We start from the raw sequence: 21362 nt of genomic DNA on the forward strand, positions 1-21362 counted from the left end.
TAGCTTAGGAGCCAGAGAATTTAATGGATGGAGGGGATAACTGGACAGAACAGCGGGAGTTGCGAATGTGGGACCAGAAAGGTTTGAGGTTTCCGCGCTTTAGTGAGTCTTCAACACTGATCAAATATTCGTTTGTGGACTTACGTATTAACGATCTGACCGAGGAACGTAGAGATTTGAAAAAAAACTAAGTCAGCATGGGTTCTAGGAGACAGGAACTTCTTCCTCGCAGTGTGTTTTTGACGTAGTTTTTTTGTGGACCTCAGTGGTGAACCAGACAAGGTAAGAGCGTAAGCACTTTAGAGAGAAGGGGACGTAACAGATAAGAAGATAAGATAAAATGGTATAGAAGGTGTTGAGTGTTTGGCCACACGTGAATAGAGAGGGGAAGGCAACCCAGTTGATTGCCGCCAGGGCAGAGTTTAGACCGAAGTTCACCTTACGAACTTGGTAGGCTTACGAGCGACAGGAAAGTGGAGTTAGGATATCTGAGCATCGAACTCGTGAGCATGATGATGGGCGTCAAGGGCAACGTAAGACGGGGCATGAAGGGATTGCGAAAGGCAACGCACAGGAAAGTTAGAGAGGCCAAAGTCGAAAGTACGATCTAAGTCGTTTCTAGAAAGATTAAACTGGAAGGCGCCACAGATGTGCATGACTGTGAATAGAGGAAGGGAAGGGTGGTTGGAGTAATTAGGGAGGAAGGGAAGGCCAGGAGTAATGGACCAAGAGAGCATATAGGAAGATTAAAGTCGCCAACACAGAGAGACAGAGGTGATAACAATCGGGGCTTTGGTCTACTTCGATCTTTTCTGTGAGACAGTCAAGATCTCAAATTTCCAGAGAGGAACTAAAGCTTCCTCTCCCAGTAGCCCCTTGCCTGCTTCACAGAACGTATCTTTATCTGTTGCCATCGGGTCTACTTCAACGAGGACTTCACCATACTTCGTTTTCTGAATAGAAGACACTTCTCCTTCGCAGCCTTCGGGGTTGATCCTATAATGGACATCGCTGAGAACTTCTGCAAAGGTCTTGCCTTCCGTCGACTTAATAAGCAGAACTGACGGTTTAGTCCTACTTCGTCTCCAGACCCTTCCAGCTCGAATTTAAAACCCAAATGGAAGCGATAAATACTTAGCTTAACCCCAAAGTCACAACAACTTTAACTGAATTTCTAATCCCTAATACCACTAAGAAAGAGATCAAAGATTGAAGGTGCGAAGAGAAGAGAAAACTATATCAAAACAAAAACAATTCCTTAGAAATATCTACCTAGAAGGTCCTAGAATTGCAGGCATGGATTTAAGGATCATCCATGCCTGCAATTCTAAGACCTTCTAAGTAGATATTTCTAAGGAATTGTTTATGTTTTGATGTAGTCTTCCCTCTTCTGAGTATCTACTTTTTAAGCTCATCAAAGACATGGAGCTTATTAAGTAAAATTCGTAATTAATTTTGATGATGTAAATCCCATTAAAAAAGATCAAATTAAAGAAAGCATAATCTCACCCTGTGCACCTTGCAATTATCCTTGAGCAAAGACTACTGATTTTTTTCAAATCTAAACTCAATTAACTTCACAAAAGCAATATTATGTACGCACAAAGACTTAAGGCTCGTGAGGCTTATCCAGGATCGCAACTCCACTGATGTCCCATTTCATTAACAGAACAGTCCTAAGAACAGGAACAGAAACTCTTCTATATCCTTCCCCCTGACTCACTCACTGTAATGAACAGCACAAATTGCTTTGACGCCAGTCTTTATGTCCTGGAAAAATGGCAAAAGGCACAAGGATAACTATTATATAACGACTCCTGAATAGCGTTTTCAACGGAGCTGGATTCCACTATTATGCCTTGCGATATGAATACAAACGTACAATACAAATTGAAGAAAGGAACTCATTGTAAAGGAAGCTCGTATGCCGTCTAGGAGCGGGTAATCAAAAGGATGAGAAGCGTCCTCAATGGAGAACCTATCAAAGAAATAATTATCGCATGATAGATCAAAAGATTCGAGTGATGGGAACTCATTCCGTTAGTCTCGAAGCGGGAAGAAAAACTCAAGGAGCAATGGGGAAGGGGGTGGAAGCAATTTGGATCAGGAGATTGAATGACAGTAACGTTATTAGTCAATAGATCCGAATTCACAGTCACGTCATCATGTACACGCACAGATCCTTACGCACAGCTTTAATTAATATCATTTTAATAGGATTACATCCCCGAAGGCTTTCAGTTTGTAACGAAATTATTTTTTCCTATTTTCCAGTCTTTTCTCGGATTTACGATCGCTCGCGGGGACAGCATTGTTGAGTCTGCTGGCATCACTTTTCATGGCTCAGTTGCTTTTCGTCATTGGTGTGGGAGGCGTGCAGGTAAGTGATTTTCTTCTGGATAAAGTTTTAAGGAGTTTCAAGATCCTGTTCTAAAAATAACTCAAAAACAAGCCTAGCGAGTAAATATTACGAATACAGCTTGTCGTGTCAATTTGAAGGATATGAGTGTCTAAAAATAAAAACCGTTAGGCTCCTTTCCATCCCTAAATAAGACATCCTTCAGTAATACTTGTGCCAACTCCAACGTTCCATACTTAAGACGAACAAAATGTAAAATCCGAAAAGTCATCTCAACAAAGCAATTTCTTAAGAAATCCCCCTCCTGAATATCCTGTTTAATGTTCGCTGATATTTCAGACAAAAATAAATTGCTTCTTGCTACCTACATGCCATCTGTTTACCTTCAGGCATAATCTCATATAATACCTTCGTGAAAGAGCATTTAGTGTTCCGCCATATTTCCTCACTTAGGAGCAGATACCATCATGTATTCCGCAACAAATTCAGGACTCACCTCGACTGAATTCCCTAAAACTGCAGCGTTGAGCCCCGGAGTGTTGTGGCTGTAACTACTCAACAGGAATTTCTATTGAACATAAATTCATGGTACAAGTGCTGGAGCAAAGGACTAACATCATTTTCAACACCAGCTCGATAAAATAAACATAAAACATTAAAGCCGATAATTCCCATGAAGAATAAGGAAGCCATTGAGAGAGAACGTCATGTTACAGAATTTGAACAATGGTTGGAGGCTGGCAGGAAACATCAGAGGTACCGGTGTAGTCTTATCAACTCTGCACTTCCTCAAGTGTGTGCAGTTAATTACGTGTGAGTGGAAGCGCTCTGTTATATAAGAAGGTAATTTTCTGAAGAAGTCATTAGAACACCCTAAAGCGATACAACAGGAGCACCTTTCTACTCTGTAATGGGGAGAGCTGAAAAGCAGGATTGCATGCTCCTTTATCACTTGATCATTGTAGCAACAAAGTCTTGAATCATTTCTGCATAAATTGACAAAGTGGGAACCATGAAAGGGTATGTTTGCTTCGTTATATGTGGGTTCTTCCTTATATAGCATAGTTGTGATGTGGACGCGCTGTAAGGTTCGAGCCGCTTAGAGGAGATTGACGCGAGCTCCACACCAACGTAGCGATGCACTACGACTGACCGACTCGAAACACACCCGTCTGAGCAGATCGTCTACTTGTCAGCCACGGGGCCGACAAAGGAAATGGGCTCGAGTCAGTCTACAACCACCTCCTGATTGCACCGACAAAATTTGAATAGCAAATTATAAATTTTATTCTGTTAAGGCGCAGTTGCAGCGCGTCCTTAAAGAACTATTATGAGCCTTTTACCGGTTATAGTGTACCTATTAATCATAGTATGTCAAGCAAGCATATAACCGTCAGGAACTTTAATATATTCCATACTTCCAGATCTTTCAACTTTCCATTTGGTATTAAGTATGCTCCCAGATGCATCGAGCTACTTTGCACAAATGCCGGACACTGTCCCAGGACGTGAATAGAAGTTTCATTACACTCCGCATAGGACCGGCAGGCAGTATCCGTAGATATCCCTAGCTTCCCTAGGTGATAGTTTAGCCGACAGTGACCAGTGAGAATTCCCACTATGATTCGAAGGTTCTTTTTGGTGAGGTTTAAGCAATCCTTTGTGCGCATGGATTCGTGTCCCCCAATAAGCATCCCGGACTGCTCCATCCCTGGTAGGCCCGCCCAGTATGCTTCCCTCAACCGTTCCTCTTCATTATTTAATGTTATAGCCATTAAACTGTTCTGGCCCGTGTAAAGGCGTCCCTGCTCCCTTCTTGGCTAGTTCGTTTGCTGCCTCATTGCCTTCCAAACCAATAAGGCCTGAAACCCAAAGTATCCAGACTTTATTGAGCGAGCCAATCGCATTCAGTCTCTCAAGGCATTCCCATACCAGTTTAGAGTTCACCTGGTTGGGCCTAAGTGCCTTCATCGCTGGTTGGATGTCGGTGAGAATAGCTATGTTCTGCCCCCTGTAGTTCCTTTGCAGATTAAAGGAGGCACATTTGTCTGTGACGTATATTTCCGCCTGGAATGTGCACCTACTCATTTTCTTTGGACCAATGACACCGGCACCGGCTCCCTCTGCTGTGAAGGATCCGTAAGTATAGCAAGTAATCAGTTGCTGGTTTAAGCCGTATGTCACAACCATGCTCTCCAAGTTTTCCTTCTTACTCCAAAATGTTTGAAACTTCTTATCGAACTGAAACCTTGTTGTCATGTTATCCCTTGATATCAGTCTTCCTTCGAGTAAGGCGGCTCGCCGCCTCACTAATTCTCCCCCCTAGCCTGCATCTGTATGTGCAGATGGAGAGCGGTTAATCCCAGAAGGACTTCCAGGGATGCCGTTGAGCATGTCCTCATTGCCCCACTGATACGCACGCAAGCCAGTCTTTGCTGTTTGTGTAACTTCCTGGCTTGTGTGGTGAGCTCAGCTCTTTCTGCCCAGAATACCGCTCCATAGGTAATCATTGGCCTTACTATTGCAGTGTACATCCAAAATAGTATCTTCGGGCATCAACCCCATTTTTTCCTGCTACGGACCTTCAAGTTATCAGAGGCCTCGTAGCTTTCCGACAAAGTGTTTCCGACATGCATCTTCCTGCGTAATTTTTGGTTTAGACTAATTCCCAAATATTTGACCTCTGTTTCTCGTTTCACCTCCATGTCATGTAACCTTATGACGTGAATGGTACTATAAACCACCATAGTTGGATTAATACGTGGTCCCACCTTCCTGAAGCAGGCAATAGTAGCCCTTAGTCCAGTTTGGATTCTATCACATAGGCTAGCCTCATGTAGGGGCAAATGCCCCTACAGATTAGAACGATGTTGTCCACGTAACCCTGGACCTGTATTCCACTATTTGTTGGCACGTCCAGGAGTCCGTCCACTACCATACTCCACATAAACGGCGATAGTACCCCACCCTTTGGACAACCTTGAGTAGTATTCATGACAATAGAATTTGCAACTGTCAGTACTTCTATTTGCCTACTTTCTAGCATTTTGCTCATCCAGAAAGCCTGGGTGTTTCCCACTCCCTTGCGGCTCAGGGCATCTTGTGTGATGTGTTGCCGAATGCTCCTTCAATATCCTTGCCTGTTTCTATGGTATCCCGCGTTACATCCGTCAGCAGATACAGAACAGTTTCAGTTGACCGTCCTGCCCGGTAAGCGTGTTGCCACTAATATAGGGGATTACGCTTTAGAACGTTAGTTCTATTGTAGTTGTCTATGACCTTCTCCACCGTTTTCAGTATGAATGATGTTAGGCAAATTGGTCTGAAAGATTTAAGGTGAAAAGGACCATTTTTACCCGCTTCCGGAATAAAGACCAATTTTACCAGGGCCATGCTGCCCCTTTACCACCCTCAGAAGAGACTCTAATATGATTTCTAGGCGTCTTTGGATTAGTGCTGGGAAGATACCATCCACTCCGGGCGATTTCAGTAGTTTAAAAGTTCCCACCTTACCCTAGCTTCTGAACATAACTCTTTTGCTACTTTCCAGTTCTAATTTCTTCCCTCTTTTATTCAGTGTTGGAGTGCCAGGCAGAATGTGGTCGCCTGCCGCCGTGTGGTAGGACCCCGAGAAATTAGTTTCGAACAACAGGCGTACCCTCTCCTCCTCGTTCTTGGTAAATGTCCCATCCTCCTTCTTCAAACAGACAGAAGATATTGCCCCGTCTTTGGCTACAGCTTTGTAAAGCCTAGTTGCTTCTGTGATTTGTTCGATCCTTTCGCAGAATTCCCTAAAGCTGTTCCGTTTTGCTTCACTGATCGCGTTGCTATACGCAGGCAGTGCATTTTTGTATCTCGACCAGTCCCCGATTTGTTTTGCATGGTTGAAGAGTTTTCGTACCTCTGCCTCATTCTGACTAGGTTCCTGTTCCACCATGGTACATCCTTTGATGACTTAACTGTCTTAACCTGACAGCTGGTCTCATATGTGTCAATGACGACTATATTGAGGTTTTCCACCACAGTTTCTCATTCCAGTTAACTCCTGATGCACCACCCCCTTGAAGGTGGACCATGTTGTTGCCCAGGTGCGTTACATAGGATTCCCAATCCGTTCTCCTGGGATTCCTTATTATTCTTTTTATTTCAGTGTTACCCTCAGTCGTCGAATCTGATTATTCTGTGATCAGACATAGAAGGCTCATCCGACACCCTCCCATTCTAGACCAGCCCGTTCATTGGAGTATTTTCTAGAGTTATGTTTAGTACCTCTTGTCTAGTGCGGGTCACAGATGTTGGAGTATTCCCTATGTTACTGATTTCTAACTTATTGCTAAGAATAAATTCAAGAAGATACTTGGTTTTTCCGAAGAGGAAAAATCTACCCCGGTACACCCAGGTATCCTGAGCCAACACTATTCCATTGTCCTCCTTGGAATTTTCCTTTGCAATTACCGCAGATGCAGCTTTCGCATGGTGGAGGTTTATTTGGACTATCTTAGTGCTGATCATTGGCTCCTTTATTATTTGGAGCTCTTTTCCACTGTCGGAGTATCCCCCTCCTCCTCCGACATGACGCTTTCAGGCACGCCGATATCCACCGTAAATCCTAGAAGTTCTTGGTCTAGGTCGTCCAGCTTCTGCTCTTCACTGGGTAACAGGTCTATTTCTCTGGCTGATCCAGTCCTTTCCGCCTCTATGACTTGGACAGTTCCTCGGAGACATTGGTATGCTTTTCAACCCAATGTCCCTTCCGAAGTGTCTTCCTTCGGCTTTTTCTCTGCACGTGCACACGTATGTTGGCAAATCTATAGTTGATATGGAGACTCCGACCCTTGATTATCTCCAGGGATCGGTCATCTACCCCCATTGTGAGCAGTCCACCCTTGCCCTCCGTCTTGCTTGTAAAGACTCTCCATAATCGCATATGGGGATCTTCATTCTGAGCGATGAAGTCCATGAGATCTTCCGTCTCCATTGTTGCGGCTTTCAGGGAGAAAACTGTCGCCATGTGTGCTCCTGGCATATCATCCCCAGCACATGTTGACAATTCTGGCCCTACCCAGCCTGGCAATTTAGGAGATATGGTCCTCAGCCACTTTACAGTGTCTTCTGTTGTGCAATTCACCAGTATATGACCCGGTCGAAAGCGTATCCCGGAGAACACAAGTTTCTGAGTCCATCCCTTGCAGGCACAAGGTCGGAATAGATCTTCTGAACTTGCTCTAATTGCAGCGACTCCGGGAAAGCACCCAAACCATTTTGACTTGTTTGGACTTTAAATCTCAGAAAACGTTAGCGAACACCGCTGACAAGATCAGCGGGGTACGTCCATGCGTCGTGGTCAGTGAAGTGTCGCGGTCCGTCAACCAAAATGGGCGATCGAGTAGTAGCACGTCAGGGACCTCAACGAGTCTTGCAGTTTGCTGCAACCACCGCATCTTTGCCGACAAGGCAAAGAAGTATGTTAGCTTATGCAAAAAAACTAAACTCGTTGGGAGCTCTGGCAGCGGCTACCCAGAATGCTACGATACACTGCCTAACCATCTATAATCCTTTGAGCAAGCGCCATTATCTAGTCGACACAGGTGCAGACGTCTCAGCTCTCCCGGTACCGAGGAATCACAAATTAATACCGGAACAACTCAAACTAGCAGCGCTAAACTCCTCAACCATACACATTTACGGCTACAGGCATATATATGTAAGTCTGGGCATTCGACAAACGTTTTGATAGCGTTTTGTTATAACGGACATTAGCAGTCCCATATTAGACGCAGACTTCCTAAGCCACTATGGGTTCCTGGTGGATCTGCGAAACAGGTCTCTTATAAACCCCGTAACTTCATTCAGATCTTCAGGAAAACTCGCCACCTACTCAACTGGCAGTCTTTATATCATTTTTGAAGAAGTAGCCGACCCTCCCATTCACGCGCTCCTTCAAATATACAACATAATTGCTGAAAGTAGTCTCTCGCAGGCAGCTAAGCACGATTTGCAACACCAAATCGGCACTACTGGCTCCTATATCTTCTCGAAAGTTCGTCCAATACCACTCCAAAAGCTCGCTGTTGCTAAGAAAGAATTTGGTATACTTTTAAAGCAGGGTATTCGTTGACCATCAAATAGCTGCTGATCTTCTCCACTGCACATGGTCCCAAAGTCCAACGGCAAATGGAGACGCCTGAATGCTTAGGCCTTGGACTTAGCCAAGTCGTGCCATCAAATCCCTGTAGCTCCAAAAGATATTCCGAAAACGGCAATATGCACACCCTTCCGACTTTTCGGGTGGTTCACACGGATGCCCTTTGGTCTGTGCAATGCGGCGCAAACTTTTCAGAGGTTCATGCACTCTGTCCTGTGAAACCTTAACTAATGTACGTTGATCACCTCTTCCTCTGCGTCTGAGCGTTTGGAGCATCTCGAATGTATTTTTCAACGTCTCGTTGAGGCCGGTCTTGTACTTAACGTTGAAAAATGTAAATTTATTCAACAGCAGGTGACAAGGTTCAGACCATCACAAACTTCCCATAACCAAAAACAGTCAAAGATCTGCGTTTCTGAGCATGTCAAATTTCTATCGTCGTTTCTTTCCCAAAGCCGCACAACATCAGGCGATCCTCAACACCTTCTCGTTTGGGCCCAAAACCAAAGACTCACGCGTAATTGCATGGTCTGCAGAGGCCATCTAAGCATTTGTGCTAGCCGAACGACAACTGGCAACGCTACACTCCTGACATTCCCTCAACAACCCCTAGCCATATTCTTCGATACCTCAGAGATCGCAGTAGGTGCTGTCCTTCACCAAAAGGTGAACCAAACCGTTGAGCTTATTTTCCAAGAAATTGAATACAACTCAACGGAACTGCAGCGCCTACGATCGTAAGCTATTAGCCGCGTACATGGCAATCAAACACTTCCCATATTCCCTAGAAGCCAAACCGTTCGCTGGATTCACGGACCATAAACCTTCGCTTTCAAGCAGAAGCCGACAAAGCATCCCCTCGCCAACTTCAGCACCTGAACTTCATAAGCAACTTTACTTCGGGCATCCAGCACGTGTCCGGCAAGGACAATGTAGTTGCAGACGCTTTCTCACGCATTTGAGAGGTCAAAATCCCGGATAGGGTTATTTTTTTCGGTAATCGTCGAGGCACAGAAGGATGATGCTTCAGAGCCTCAGAGACAGCCCCAAACACAAATTTCCTCTTTTCAGCTCAACCACGTCTGTACGTTTGACGTCGATGGCAGGCCCAAGAATGACTCCGTCTCCATGCTAAAACCTTTTTTCCCCGGGGCTGAGGGGAAGAAAGGTGCAGTGCGCTTGAGATTCGATCTTCGTCCCTAAATCTGGCGGGCCAAAAGTCGGGTTTTTTCGCTAAGGCTCAATATCCAAGGTGTGTACCGATAAAATTTGAATAGCGATTCAGTAACTCTTTGTAATGATGTACATACTACGGAACCAATAATCCAATTAAAGCGGTTTGTAGTCAGTTTATAATTGACAATAAATGGAAAGGTTACAAATTGAGAATCAGAGTGTTGATATTCCCAAAGGGAGATGAAGACAAATATTTTTCCCTTGCTACGCTTTTTGGGGAAGCAGTAAAAGTTTCGTAAGAACATTTCCACCGGTTTTATTTTTTCTTTAATTATTTTTCGCCAGAATAGTGCGAAATCTGCAATAGAATCGCTACCCTTTCTTAAGGTATGTCCCTTCCACTACCTCATTTCTCCATGATGTTCAGCTTAACAAAAGCGGTTTGGGCATTTTCGATATGGCAATTGACATAAAGTTTCCCATTACCATAGGAATAAATTAAGCTTGTTGATTAATGGCCCCACAAAATGAGATCCTTGTTTTCCTAGTTGTTAATCTTCAATTCCAGGGTCAGTAAAGTTAACACGTGGCATTTTCCTAGGAAAAATCTATTGAACTTCATCATGTCCTCCACACAAGGAAGTTTGAAATATCATACATCACCGATAAAACGAAAATAATCAATTTACATAAATTAGGAAAATAAATAAATCACCCTGACCTAGTGGCTGATATTGCTAATATACTGGAACAACGAAAACACATCAAATGAATCAATGTTTGCAGAGCAACAATCAATCAGCACGATAACAATTTTCAAATTAATCAAAACAAGAACCGAAGCTGATCACATCATTTTCGTATTTCGACCTTAATATTTCATGTTTTTTATGTAAGGAATTTCTGGTGCAATATTATTCAAAATCCTCCATCCTTCTTTCTGGAGACTCCCGACATTTACAATTAAAACATGCAAATAGAAAAATGAGAAGGAGCAAGTAAATCTGTTTCAAAATTAACAAAAAAATCAAATGTTCCCAAGTTGTCCCCATCTAAATTCTAAGCACACCCAGCAACGCTTAACCTAGGTGATCAGATCAGAACTGGTTGTTGCTATATGAGAAAGATTAACTGTCCCTTATTGAAACTGCAAATAATAACTTCGGATGGGACGTATTTTTGAAAGTTTTGACATTTGTAAGGAAAGGAAGGGGGTGCGAGGTTTGGAAATTTAAACGGTTATTATCCTGTTTGCATTGCTGCCGTTTTTTCCTGTTTATATAACATTAAGTAAGCTTTCGGTCAATATCCTTTCACCTCATCAACAATAGAACAACCGATGTCCGGTCTATATCTGCAATAGAAAGTTTTGCGCCGAAGTGCGCCAATGACTCTAAAACCTGTCTAGTGTCCTGGCCTGCGCCATCGCTCGATCTGAGGCAGGATCTACTACGTGTTTTTGTTTACGGTAGACACTACCACTATAGACTTTCTGGGCTTAATCATCTTCACTCATACTGACTATATCCACAACGAAATCGTCCATCTACCTTTCATCACCATCAACGACGCAACAACCGGTATCCGGTCTAGGCCTGCCTTAATAAGGAACTCCACACATCCCGGTTCTGCGCCGAGGTCCACCAATTCGATATCCCTAAAAGCTGTCTGGCGTCCTGGATCATCCTCATCCATACGAATTAAGTGACCTCCCCACTGTAACCTATTGAGCCGGATTTTATCCACAACCTGACGGTCATGGTATGGCTCATAGATTTCGTCATTATGTAGGCTACGGAATCGTCCATTCTCATGTAGGGGGCAAAAATTCTTGGGAGGATTCTTCTCTCGAACCCGGCCAAGAGTTCGCAATTTTCCTTGTTTAGAACCCAAGTCGTCGAAGAATACATGAGGATTGGCAAGATCATTGTCTCGTACAGTAAGAGCTTTGACCCTATAGTGAGACGTTTCGGGCGAAACAGTTTTTGTAAGCTGACATAGGCTCTGTTGAAGTGAAGCTTCTTTGGTATGGGCGAATGATGTTCTGAGCGTATGGGGCTATCCGGCCTAGTAAGATAGCTGAGAATATCTTATAGATGGTACTCAGCAGCGTGGTACCTCTATGATCGCTGCACTGCGTGATATCTCCCTTTTTATGTATCAGACAGATAATGCCTCTTTGCCAGTCGTCAGGCATCGATTCGCTATGCTACACCTTGAACACAAGTTGATGAACCACTTGGTGTACTTCATATTTATTTTATTTAACTAATTCGGTGGTAATTGCACCGGCTCCTGGAGACGGTTTTTTAGCCGATGAATTGCACGGACTGTTCCTTCCATACTTGGTGGTAGCAACATTTGTCCGTCATCTTCAGTTGGCAGGACCTCCAACTCGCCGATGTTCTGGTTGTTCAGTAGTTCATCAAAGTATTACGGTTATTACGGCATCCATTTCCCTCTTATAGGGGTTGCGGAGAGCTGTGTTGTGGATGGCTTCAGTGTTAACTCTCATCTGATTGTCAGAGGGGATTCTGGGTGGTGTTGTTATTCGAGCTCAGAACACCATACTAACGAGATAGTAATCCGAGTCTATATTGACCCCCTATATATTCTGACATTCATCAAAGCGTTCGATCTACACGTGATCAATTTGGTTGAAAGTGGTCCCGTCTGGAGAGGCCCACGTATGTTTGTGGACCGTTTTCCGCGCAAACCAGGTACTTCCAACAACCATTTCGTGTGACACTGCTAATTGAATAATCCGCAGGCCGTTATCATTTGTATTGTAATGTAAGCTATGGGAGCCGAGGTACCGCCTGAATACGGGCTCCATCCCTAATTGGCTGTTAAAATCCCCAAGTATGACTTCGATATTATATCTGGGACAGGCTTCGAGGGTTCGTTCTACTACCTCGTAGAAGGTAGCCTTCTCCGACTGTGCAGACTCCTCTGTCGGAGCGTGAACGTTAATGAGGGTTATATTTCTAGATTTGCCTCGCAGGCCTAGAGTGCATAGCCTTTTGCTTATGTTTTCAAAGCCGATAACAGCAAGTTTCATTTTTCGGCTAACTGAGAAACCTACTCCGAGCACATGATTTACTGGATGGCCGCTATAATATATGGTGTAGCGACTCTTCTCCAGAAAACCGGTCCCTGTCCAACGCATCTCCTGTAACGCTCTAATATCAGCCCTATATTGGGACAGGGTATCGGCTAGCTGCTTGGTAGCTTCATCTCTGCACAGGGAGCGCACGCTCCATGAGAAAATATGCGAATCGTTATCCCGTTGTCGTTGCCGGGCTCTTCGTTGTGTTATCCGTCCAGTCCGAGGCTCCTGTTGTGGTTTCGTAACAAGTTCTTCTCCGTGTAGGGTTGTCAGCCCTACCTAACCCCCAACCTTGAGGACCACTTAGTACAATTTGTCCCATTTTGAGGCGCGACACTTGGTGCGTAAGGCTGCACAATTTATGTGGAATAGCTCACTGGCCATGAAAACGTTATTCCCGGTAACTATCAACAACAACTATCTAACATTCGTGGCTGCTACCACTAGGCTTTCCAGTGTACAAAAGTACAGCGCTGCAAAAGAGAAAGGACTTGTCTCCCGAGCCCCACAATCCAATTTGTTTATTCCAGAGTTCCAATATCGTCGGAATTCCCACTAAGAAACATTTGCACTCATCCTTACCATGGATCTGAATATCAGAAAGCACCTTTGAGATTTTCTCCATTCCGTAAAGGATTCTAGCAAATCGTGTTCTATTACTCAGATGCATAGTATCCAATTTGAATGATTTCCCATTAATTCCTTTTTTGAGTTATGCAGCCTACTATGTGCATTCCCAGAACCAACAAATTACGTTATCACACAATTCATTTTGTATCCTTTGCTGAAGCGTAATTTTCGTAAGTTCATACCCTATTCGCTATGCCCACTCCATGTTTTCCATGACCTTCCCCTAGTTTCTACAACACGGGTAAGCTTTTATCCTAATTTAGAATGGCAGATCTCCATTTTCACGTTTTCCATTGTGTCAAAGTAGGTAAAGCCCTACCAACCAATATACTTTGCGAACAATGATACTATTGTCATTATACCACGACAGAGCTCAAATATTCCTATTCATCCCTGCTCCCTGTTCCAAAGAGCAGGAGTATTAACATCAATCAAAACCAGGAGCGTATACATCTAGTCTTCCACTTTATTTCTCGAAATCAATGTAATTCCAGACAACATCCTTTCGCAGCCTGCAAAATCCCACCATCCGAGCTTAATTGATTCCAAGAAGTATCGAAAAGTTCATATTCCTCTCGAGACCTCAATTTAAATTTGTGCGCCAAATAAACACGTGAATGCTGTTATTTTGCTTTTCCTAAATGAGTTGCTCACATATCAAAGCCTAATTCACTTTGCTGGCTAAATAAACAACTTCAAATCCACCTAATCAAAATTATTCCAACAGCTTTTGAGAGGGGCTTTCAGCATCATCAAAGGGATAGTAATTAACTATTCACGTGGCTGAGCACCTGATTCTACATAGCATAAATTGTTTTTAAAAAATAAGATCGTGCGTCAACAGCGAAAATATGGGTAATGAAATAATCCCTCAGGAGTCCTAGAATTAAGTTGCTAGAAAAATTGCGACAGGAAAATATCTTGAAATAATAAAAAACTTGTTTTTAAGGTTTTATGTGAAATCTTACAAAGACACTGCCGCGCCAGGTTGCAGCAGCGTGTGAGATCCTCAACCATTAAAACCACCCCCAATTTCTCCTTCTTATTTCCCCGTGGAACCGCCGCAAAGCATTACTTCGCGGGGTAGACTGCGCTTTAAGCGACCAAGCCTTCCGTTCTTCTCATCCTCCTTGCGCACTCCGCTCTTCCAAGTTCCTCCTGTTTTCTTTTGATTGCGGAGTTCACCGCACACCAGTTTCCCTCCGACTTCAACATTTCCCCGACGATATTCTGTGGGCTTAAGTTGGTTTTCAGGGAGTCTTCCAGACTCCTCCTTTCTGAGAAAAATCGTGGGTAGTGGAACATAACATGCTCCGGGTCCTCAGGTGTGCAACCACATTCAGGACAAAAGGGAGAATCATCCAGCCTGAATTGGTGCAAGTACTTCCTGTAACCACCATGTCCTGACAGGAATTGCGTCAGATGGTAGTTAATCTCATCGTATCGTCGCTGGATCCACTCCTCAATGCGGGGAATCAAAGTGTGGGTTCAGTGACACCTCTGCGAGTTGTCCCACCATTGCTGTCACTTCTCCAGCGACTCTCACCTTGCCTTCCTCCTTTTCAGGAGGATTCATTTTCCTTGTCTCGTACAGGCAGCGTGCCTCACTTGCCAGAATGTCGTCGAAATGTGTCACGCTGCCTCGCCTGATATTGTTCTGAAGGCGCTACACACCCTTAGCGCCACTAAGCGGTAAGTCATATTTACCCAACTACGATTACTTTCACACACTAGTGCTTCCACCCAAACTGGTGCCTCGTATAACAGTGTGGAGCGAACCCCTCCGGCCACAAGTAATCTACGACTGTATCTTGGGCCTCCAATGTTAGGCATCATCCGCGCTAACGATATGCTGGTATTTGCAGCTTTCTCACAGGCATAGTCCAGATATCCAGTTTCGTAGTGATGACGTGACCACCAACACGAATATTAACCATATTCCTCTTCCTACGATTGGTAATCAACACTGCCTCAGTCTTTTGTTCCGCAAGGTCAAGCTGAACCATCTCCAGCCACGCTCTTATGGCGCTAATGGTTTCGTTAGCACACACCTCAACGTCTTCAGGTTGTTTCGCGACGACAACCACAACTAGATCATCTGCGAAACCGATTATCGTGGCTTCCTTTGGCACGAGAAGGACAAGGACCCCATTGTACATGACGTTCCACTGGAGAGGACCCAACGCTGAGCCCTGTGGTACTCTTGCGATGACTCATCCGTGTCGCACCAAAGTGTCCTCTCCGAAAGGTAACTGTCGAGGAGCTTAGTCAAATAACTAGGGACACCCGTGGTAGCCAGTGAGCTTTTTATCCACTCCCAACTTACGGAATTGAACGCATTTTTGATGTCCAACGTCACCACGGCACAACATTTTTTAGACGATATCGCGTCTTGAGCCAGCTTCAAAACAACGTTTACGGCGTTGACCGTTGAGTGGGCCTGACAAAATCTAAATGTCACTTCGATAGTCCATCCTTATATTCGATGATAAGGAACAGTCGAGCATCTTTCCTGTCATGTCGACGAGGCAAATGATGAGTGTCCTGGGTGCTTATTCGGCTTCAGGCGCAAAACTAGTTTTGGCCCCTTCCACCGGTCGGAGAAAATTCTTTCTACCATGTATGTTTCAAAAACGCTGATAAACCAGTCGGGTCTGGTCTCGACAGCGAGTTTAAGAGCTTTATTGGGAACAGTATCCACACCGGGTGCTTTGCTATCACCAATTCTCCGGCAAATTTGCGCAAGTTTCTCCTCAGTTACCGCAAGTATGGTGTAGACGTCCAATGCTTGCTTGTGTTCTTTACGCTCCACTTTATCCGGGGGGAAGAGCGCCATCACGATATCGAGCAGAAGATGCGGACAAGTCAGTTGTGGTGTTCGCCCTCTCATATTCTTCATAACTATCCTGTACGCCGTTCCCCAGGGGATTTGGTCTGCCTCTGCGCAAAGTTCCTTGAAGCATTCTAGCTTGCTGGTTCGTATAGCCTGCTTAAGCCTACCTCGAAGGTTCACATATACTAGCCGATTCTCGTCGAAGTCCGGTCTTCCTCTAGATCGTTGGCAGATCCTTCTAGCTCATCCCATAACACCGTGATCTCTTCATTCCTCCAATTTCAGCACCTTTTTGCGAGAACTCGTCGCCTCGGCATAGCAGCATCGCATGCTCTCGTTATGTGTCCCATCATTTGCTCTACCTTTTCTGTAGCCGCACCACCGGGATTTTGGCGTCCCAATAGCATCTCTATGAATGCATCCTCCTCAAACCCTTTCACAGACCAACCCCGATTTCCAGTTTCACGGGAACGCACATCGCCGCATGGCCCATGTTCGATCTGGAAGAAAATCGACTGGTGGTCGCTGTGAGTATAATGCTCACTGACAAATCATGTCCCACGAAAAGTGGAAACATTTCCCGTATTGGCAAGCACCAAGTCTAGCTCCGCGAAAGCCTCGAGCAGGATACGGCCCCTGGTGTTCGTACTGAAACTGCCAGAATTCACGGCCCACGCGTTGAAATCACCCGTTATGATCTTGGGGTTTCGATTTCTTGCAGCCAAGACTAGCATACCTAACATTCTTGCGAATTCTTTCTATCGTCGCGCTTGATGGAGCATAGCAACTATATATATAGATACCAGCTATTATTGCCCTGACAAATCCAACTTCTGGAAACTCCATCACTTCTTGAATGGCTTGATTTCCACACGCCCATATTGCCGTCTTGCCAGTTACATCTGCAATCCAGACACCGCTCTTATTATTGAGATAAGGCTCGCTGATTATGGTAGCTTCGATTCCCTTCTCATAGATGATCTGCGAGGAAAGGTCTTGCGCTGCCTCGCAGTGGTTGAGGTTGATTTGTATCAACCTCATTTTTTTACTGCATTCAAGGCTCTCCTAAACACTGGGCATCTGCTGCTATCTGCAACGTGCCGACAGTCGACGCCCTTTTTCTCCTTGCAAAGCATACATTCAGGCTTAGCCTTGCACTCCCTGAACATATGACCTTCTCCCCCACATTTTCTGCAACTTTTTGGCCTGTCACGGTCACCGGTGCATTTCGCCGCTATGTGGCCAAATTCCTAGCATCTAAAGCAGCGCTTGAGGGAAACCTGCTCACTGAGTCGGCAAACGCCCCAACCTATTTTTACTTTACCAGCCGCCAGCAGTTTGAACGCTGGTCAACTTATGATTGGCGTTTGCGTGCCTCTGTATGCCTTCCTCAGTCCCCTGATTGCGGAATCTTGCAAGCCAAGTAGTCCGAACTGCTTTTCTAAGGCATCGCGGATATCCTCCCTGGTCGTGATTTCATCAATGTCCTTACATTATATAACAATCTCCTGCTTTCTGGCCCGTACTTGTGCTTCTTCTCCTAAGGACTTCTCCACCTTGCCGCGGAAGTTCCCTTTACATGCATGGCGCCATTTTGTGTTAAGTTTAAGGGGAGGCTCCCCATACATGTGAGTGGAGGGTGCAAATTTTTTTTCATAAAATGTGGCCATGTGGGGTATCAAATGAAAGGCCTCATTTAGTACTTTGCAAAAGTGGTTTCATATTTGATATCGGGTGGAAGGTGGGGGAGTGAGGGCTCAAAATAAGACCCCCAAAAAGTGTAACAGGTCTAGGTCTCAGTACTTACCCAACCGAAAAATCTGAAAAACCACAGCGGTGCATCTCTACGAAATCTAGGCCTCAAAATACATCCGGTTCCGATATCTGCACAAATAAAATTAATAATAGTATATTTCCACATTTCAGAAATTAACCCGACAACCCCCCTTATGTTCATTCCAGAAGTATATATCGATATTTCGGGAACCACTTGTTCCCTTCATCAGTGCTAACAAGTCCTGGACTTGTGACAAGTGGTTCCCGAAATATCGGTGTTTGCCAAATAAAAATATCAACACTAGCGAATAAGAAAAAACAAGTTTTTTTTATTATTTCAAATAATTCATCGTGGGAAAGACCGCATAATTACACTCAGATGAGCTAGCTAGGACCAACTCCGCAAATTCAAGTGCTTTTTACTCATCACTTAACATTACCATTTCCAAGATGGGAATCTTTGATTAAGATATCAATCTCTTGTGTCACTCCGGCATGAATGAACGCATGTATTTCTCATTTCATCAAAATAAAACCCTACAAAACCCTCCATACTTACTACATGCAATTTCCGATCTTTGACTGGTTTTAATTAAATTTTACGCGCTTTGACAATGGCCAGATTAAATGCGCACTCCTTCATAAATGGCGTTTTCAATAACCAATAGTCCTTTTCACGTTTCACTGAGCAAAAACACTGAGTTCAGTGAATTGGATGAATAAATTGGGAGCCATTGAAATCATTTCATTATTTATTCGTGATGAAAGTAATAATGGACATGTTGTAATTATTGTGATTCTCTGGGGAACAATGGGCAAAATGAAACTATGAAAGAATCTTTCATTCAATGGGAAAGTAGATATGTCAGGATAATGATAAAGCACTCGTAATATTGCTGTCCCCATTTATATTATATTCCGATTTTTTTTATTGTTTTCAGGATTCGGAATTATGTCTGTCGTTGTCGCTTGCATTATTATTCATGAAATTGGCGTCGTTATGTTGGCTGTGCTGTTGTTGTCATCATGCATTAACCGTCTTTCGAAATAGTGTCAATTTAATCCCACAGCCTGAACCGAAAATGGGAAGGATGCTAGCCCAGTACAGGTGAGTGTTGAATAAATTATTCGTTGTTTACATGCAGGATATTGGCTTATAATATCAGATGTTAATATGCCTTTAATCAAATTATAAAGGCATACCCAATATATCAAGAACTTACTGAAGAAGTAACAGTCAGTCCTTGAAATAAAATAATTAATAAATAATTCCCTAAAATTAGGAGTTGGTTCCCGAAATACGGTATACAAAAAATGAATATATTTTACCCTCGTTCAATTTACATTCGATCATCAAACCTACATGACCACGCCTCAAAAACTTAGTGACTAGAATCACCAAGGCACATGGATCTATTAAAAGGGTCAAAAAATAATTGAATAAATCGGGAAACCGGAAGCTGAACGTTTCGGGTATGAAAGGTTTTGTGTATCTTTTATGTGTTGGTCCCAAACCCCAGAAAGAAGAGGAGGATTTGAGGCAAGTGAAAGTGAAAGTGAAAGAGATCAGTGAAACAGATAAATAAAGTATAGTTCAAGTTATTCCAAGGCCAACCAAGAAAATGGATCCAATCTCGTTAGAAGCAACATGTTCGCATCGAGTAACAGGCCTGGGAAAAATGCTAGGGCGTCCATCTCAGTCGACGCGGCAGGACGGGCTCCGGTCCTGTCGAGAAATGGGCAAAGGTTCTTGACGTATGGACGACGTGAGGGCATAAAGAAGTTAGTCCGACCAAAACAAATACGTGCCTCCGCGCTAAATGTTGGTACCCTAACTGGAAAGGCCGAGGAACTCGTAAGAACCCTTCGGAAAAGGCACATTGATATCTGCCCTCTGCTAGAAGCCCAATGGTCTCATGCCAAAAGCTGCGACTTAGAAAGCGAACGCGGTAAAAACGGCTATAAACTTCCCTATTTTGGTAGCCCACACACTCAATATGATGATGGCATTGCCATCTCAGAGGGTTTCCGTGATGCCATTAAAGAAGTCGAACGATTTGATGCTCGGTTGATAAAGCTCACCATTATATCACCTAATTGCACTATTCACTTCTTCATCGCGTACGCACCACAGACAGGTCAACCTGATGACGAGAGAGATGCCTTCTGGCAACTTCTCGATGCAAAGACTTGTCACGTGCCTGCTGACGACTATATCATCACTGCCGGTGACCTTAATGGTCATGTGAGTGCAAAAGGCAGACGGTAACACGTGCCACGAGGGAAAAGGGTTTAGAGTGCGCAATGAGGGTGGCGAGTGTTTAATCGATTTTGTGGATGCCCATGACCTTGTACTTATGAATACATGGTTCACCAAATGATTGTCGCATCCTCCTCAATTTTATAATGGGAATAGTAAAACGCAAATCAACTATATTCTCATAAGACGCCGACATGTTTCCACCGTCACTGATTGCAAAGCCGTTCCCTATGCGAGCATCGCACCTCAACAACTGCTGTTGATTACCGTCCTGCGAATTAAGCAACCGATAAAACATCGTGAGGAACGCGCTGGCCCGGCGCGCATTAAATGGTAGCGATTTCATGAGAAGAAAGAAGAAATGATCTCACTTACGCGACTACCAACCATTACGAATGTGGAAGAATCGTGGAACCAAATTAAAAGCACGATCCACAAAGCGGCCTATGCAACCCTCGGGGTCATCAAGCCAAATAAGCGGTACATCAACCGAGATACCTGACTTTGGAATGACGATGTTGAAATGAAGGTCCGTGGAAAGAAACGCCTCTATCACAAATTTCTCGACGATAAAACGCCTGCTAATTGGCAAATTTATAAGAATTCCAACCGGGAAGCAAAGAAAGTAGTCGCGGTCCATTACAAAAATCTTTACGATAAACTGGACTCTCGGGAAGGCGAGAGAGATCTGCATCGACTTACCAAAAGCCGAAACGAACGCACACAGGATGTCGAACATTTCTGTTGCGTGAATGACAAGAACGGTACTTTGCTTACCAACCGTTGAGCCGCGACGGTCAGATAGCGAGAATATTTCGAGTAGATGTCAACTGAAGAATTTGTTGATTATCCACTTCCACAATCATCACCGACATTTAGAGCAGTTCAGCACCTGTCAGCACAATTGGTGCTCAGAGATGGCGGGGAGGAAGACGGGACAGCAACCCTGTCAGCCGAACCAAAACCAAGTATCCTAGAAGAACATCCATAGTGGTGGTACCCGGAGACGCTGTATTACATTGGCTTGCCGGCCGTGATACAGTAAGCGAATGCTCCAAAGGCCTAATTAAGGCG

At 44.1% G+C, this 21362-nt stretch overlaps 1 protein-coding gene across 1 annotated transcript in view; it reads left to right on the top strand.

Annotated features, from left to right (window-relative positions):
• The window catches only part of LOC119656110 (adhesion G protein-coupled receptor E4-like), a 221166-nt gene that overhangs the window by 137510 nt on the left and 62294 nt on the right, over positions 1-21362 (top strand). The window contains exons 3-4 of the mRNA XM_038062426.1: positions 2275-2380; positions 18970-19136. Coding sequence (XP_037918354.1) covers positions 2275-2380; positions 18970-19136 — 273 coding nt within the window. The remainder of the gene's footprint in view (positions 1-2274; positions 2381-18969; positions 19137-21362) is intronic.

This window comes from Hermetia illucens, chromosome 4 (assembly GCF_905115235.1).
Source record: "Hermetia illucens chromosome 4, iHerIll2.2.curated.20191125, whole genome shotgun sequence".
In the NCBI taxonomy this organism is placed as follows: domain Eukaryota; kingdom Metazoa; phylum Arthropoda; class Insecta; order Diptera; family Stratiomyidae; genus Hermetia; species Hermetia illucens.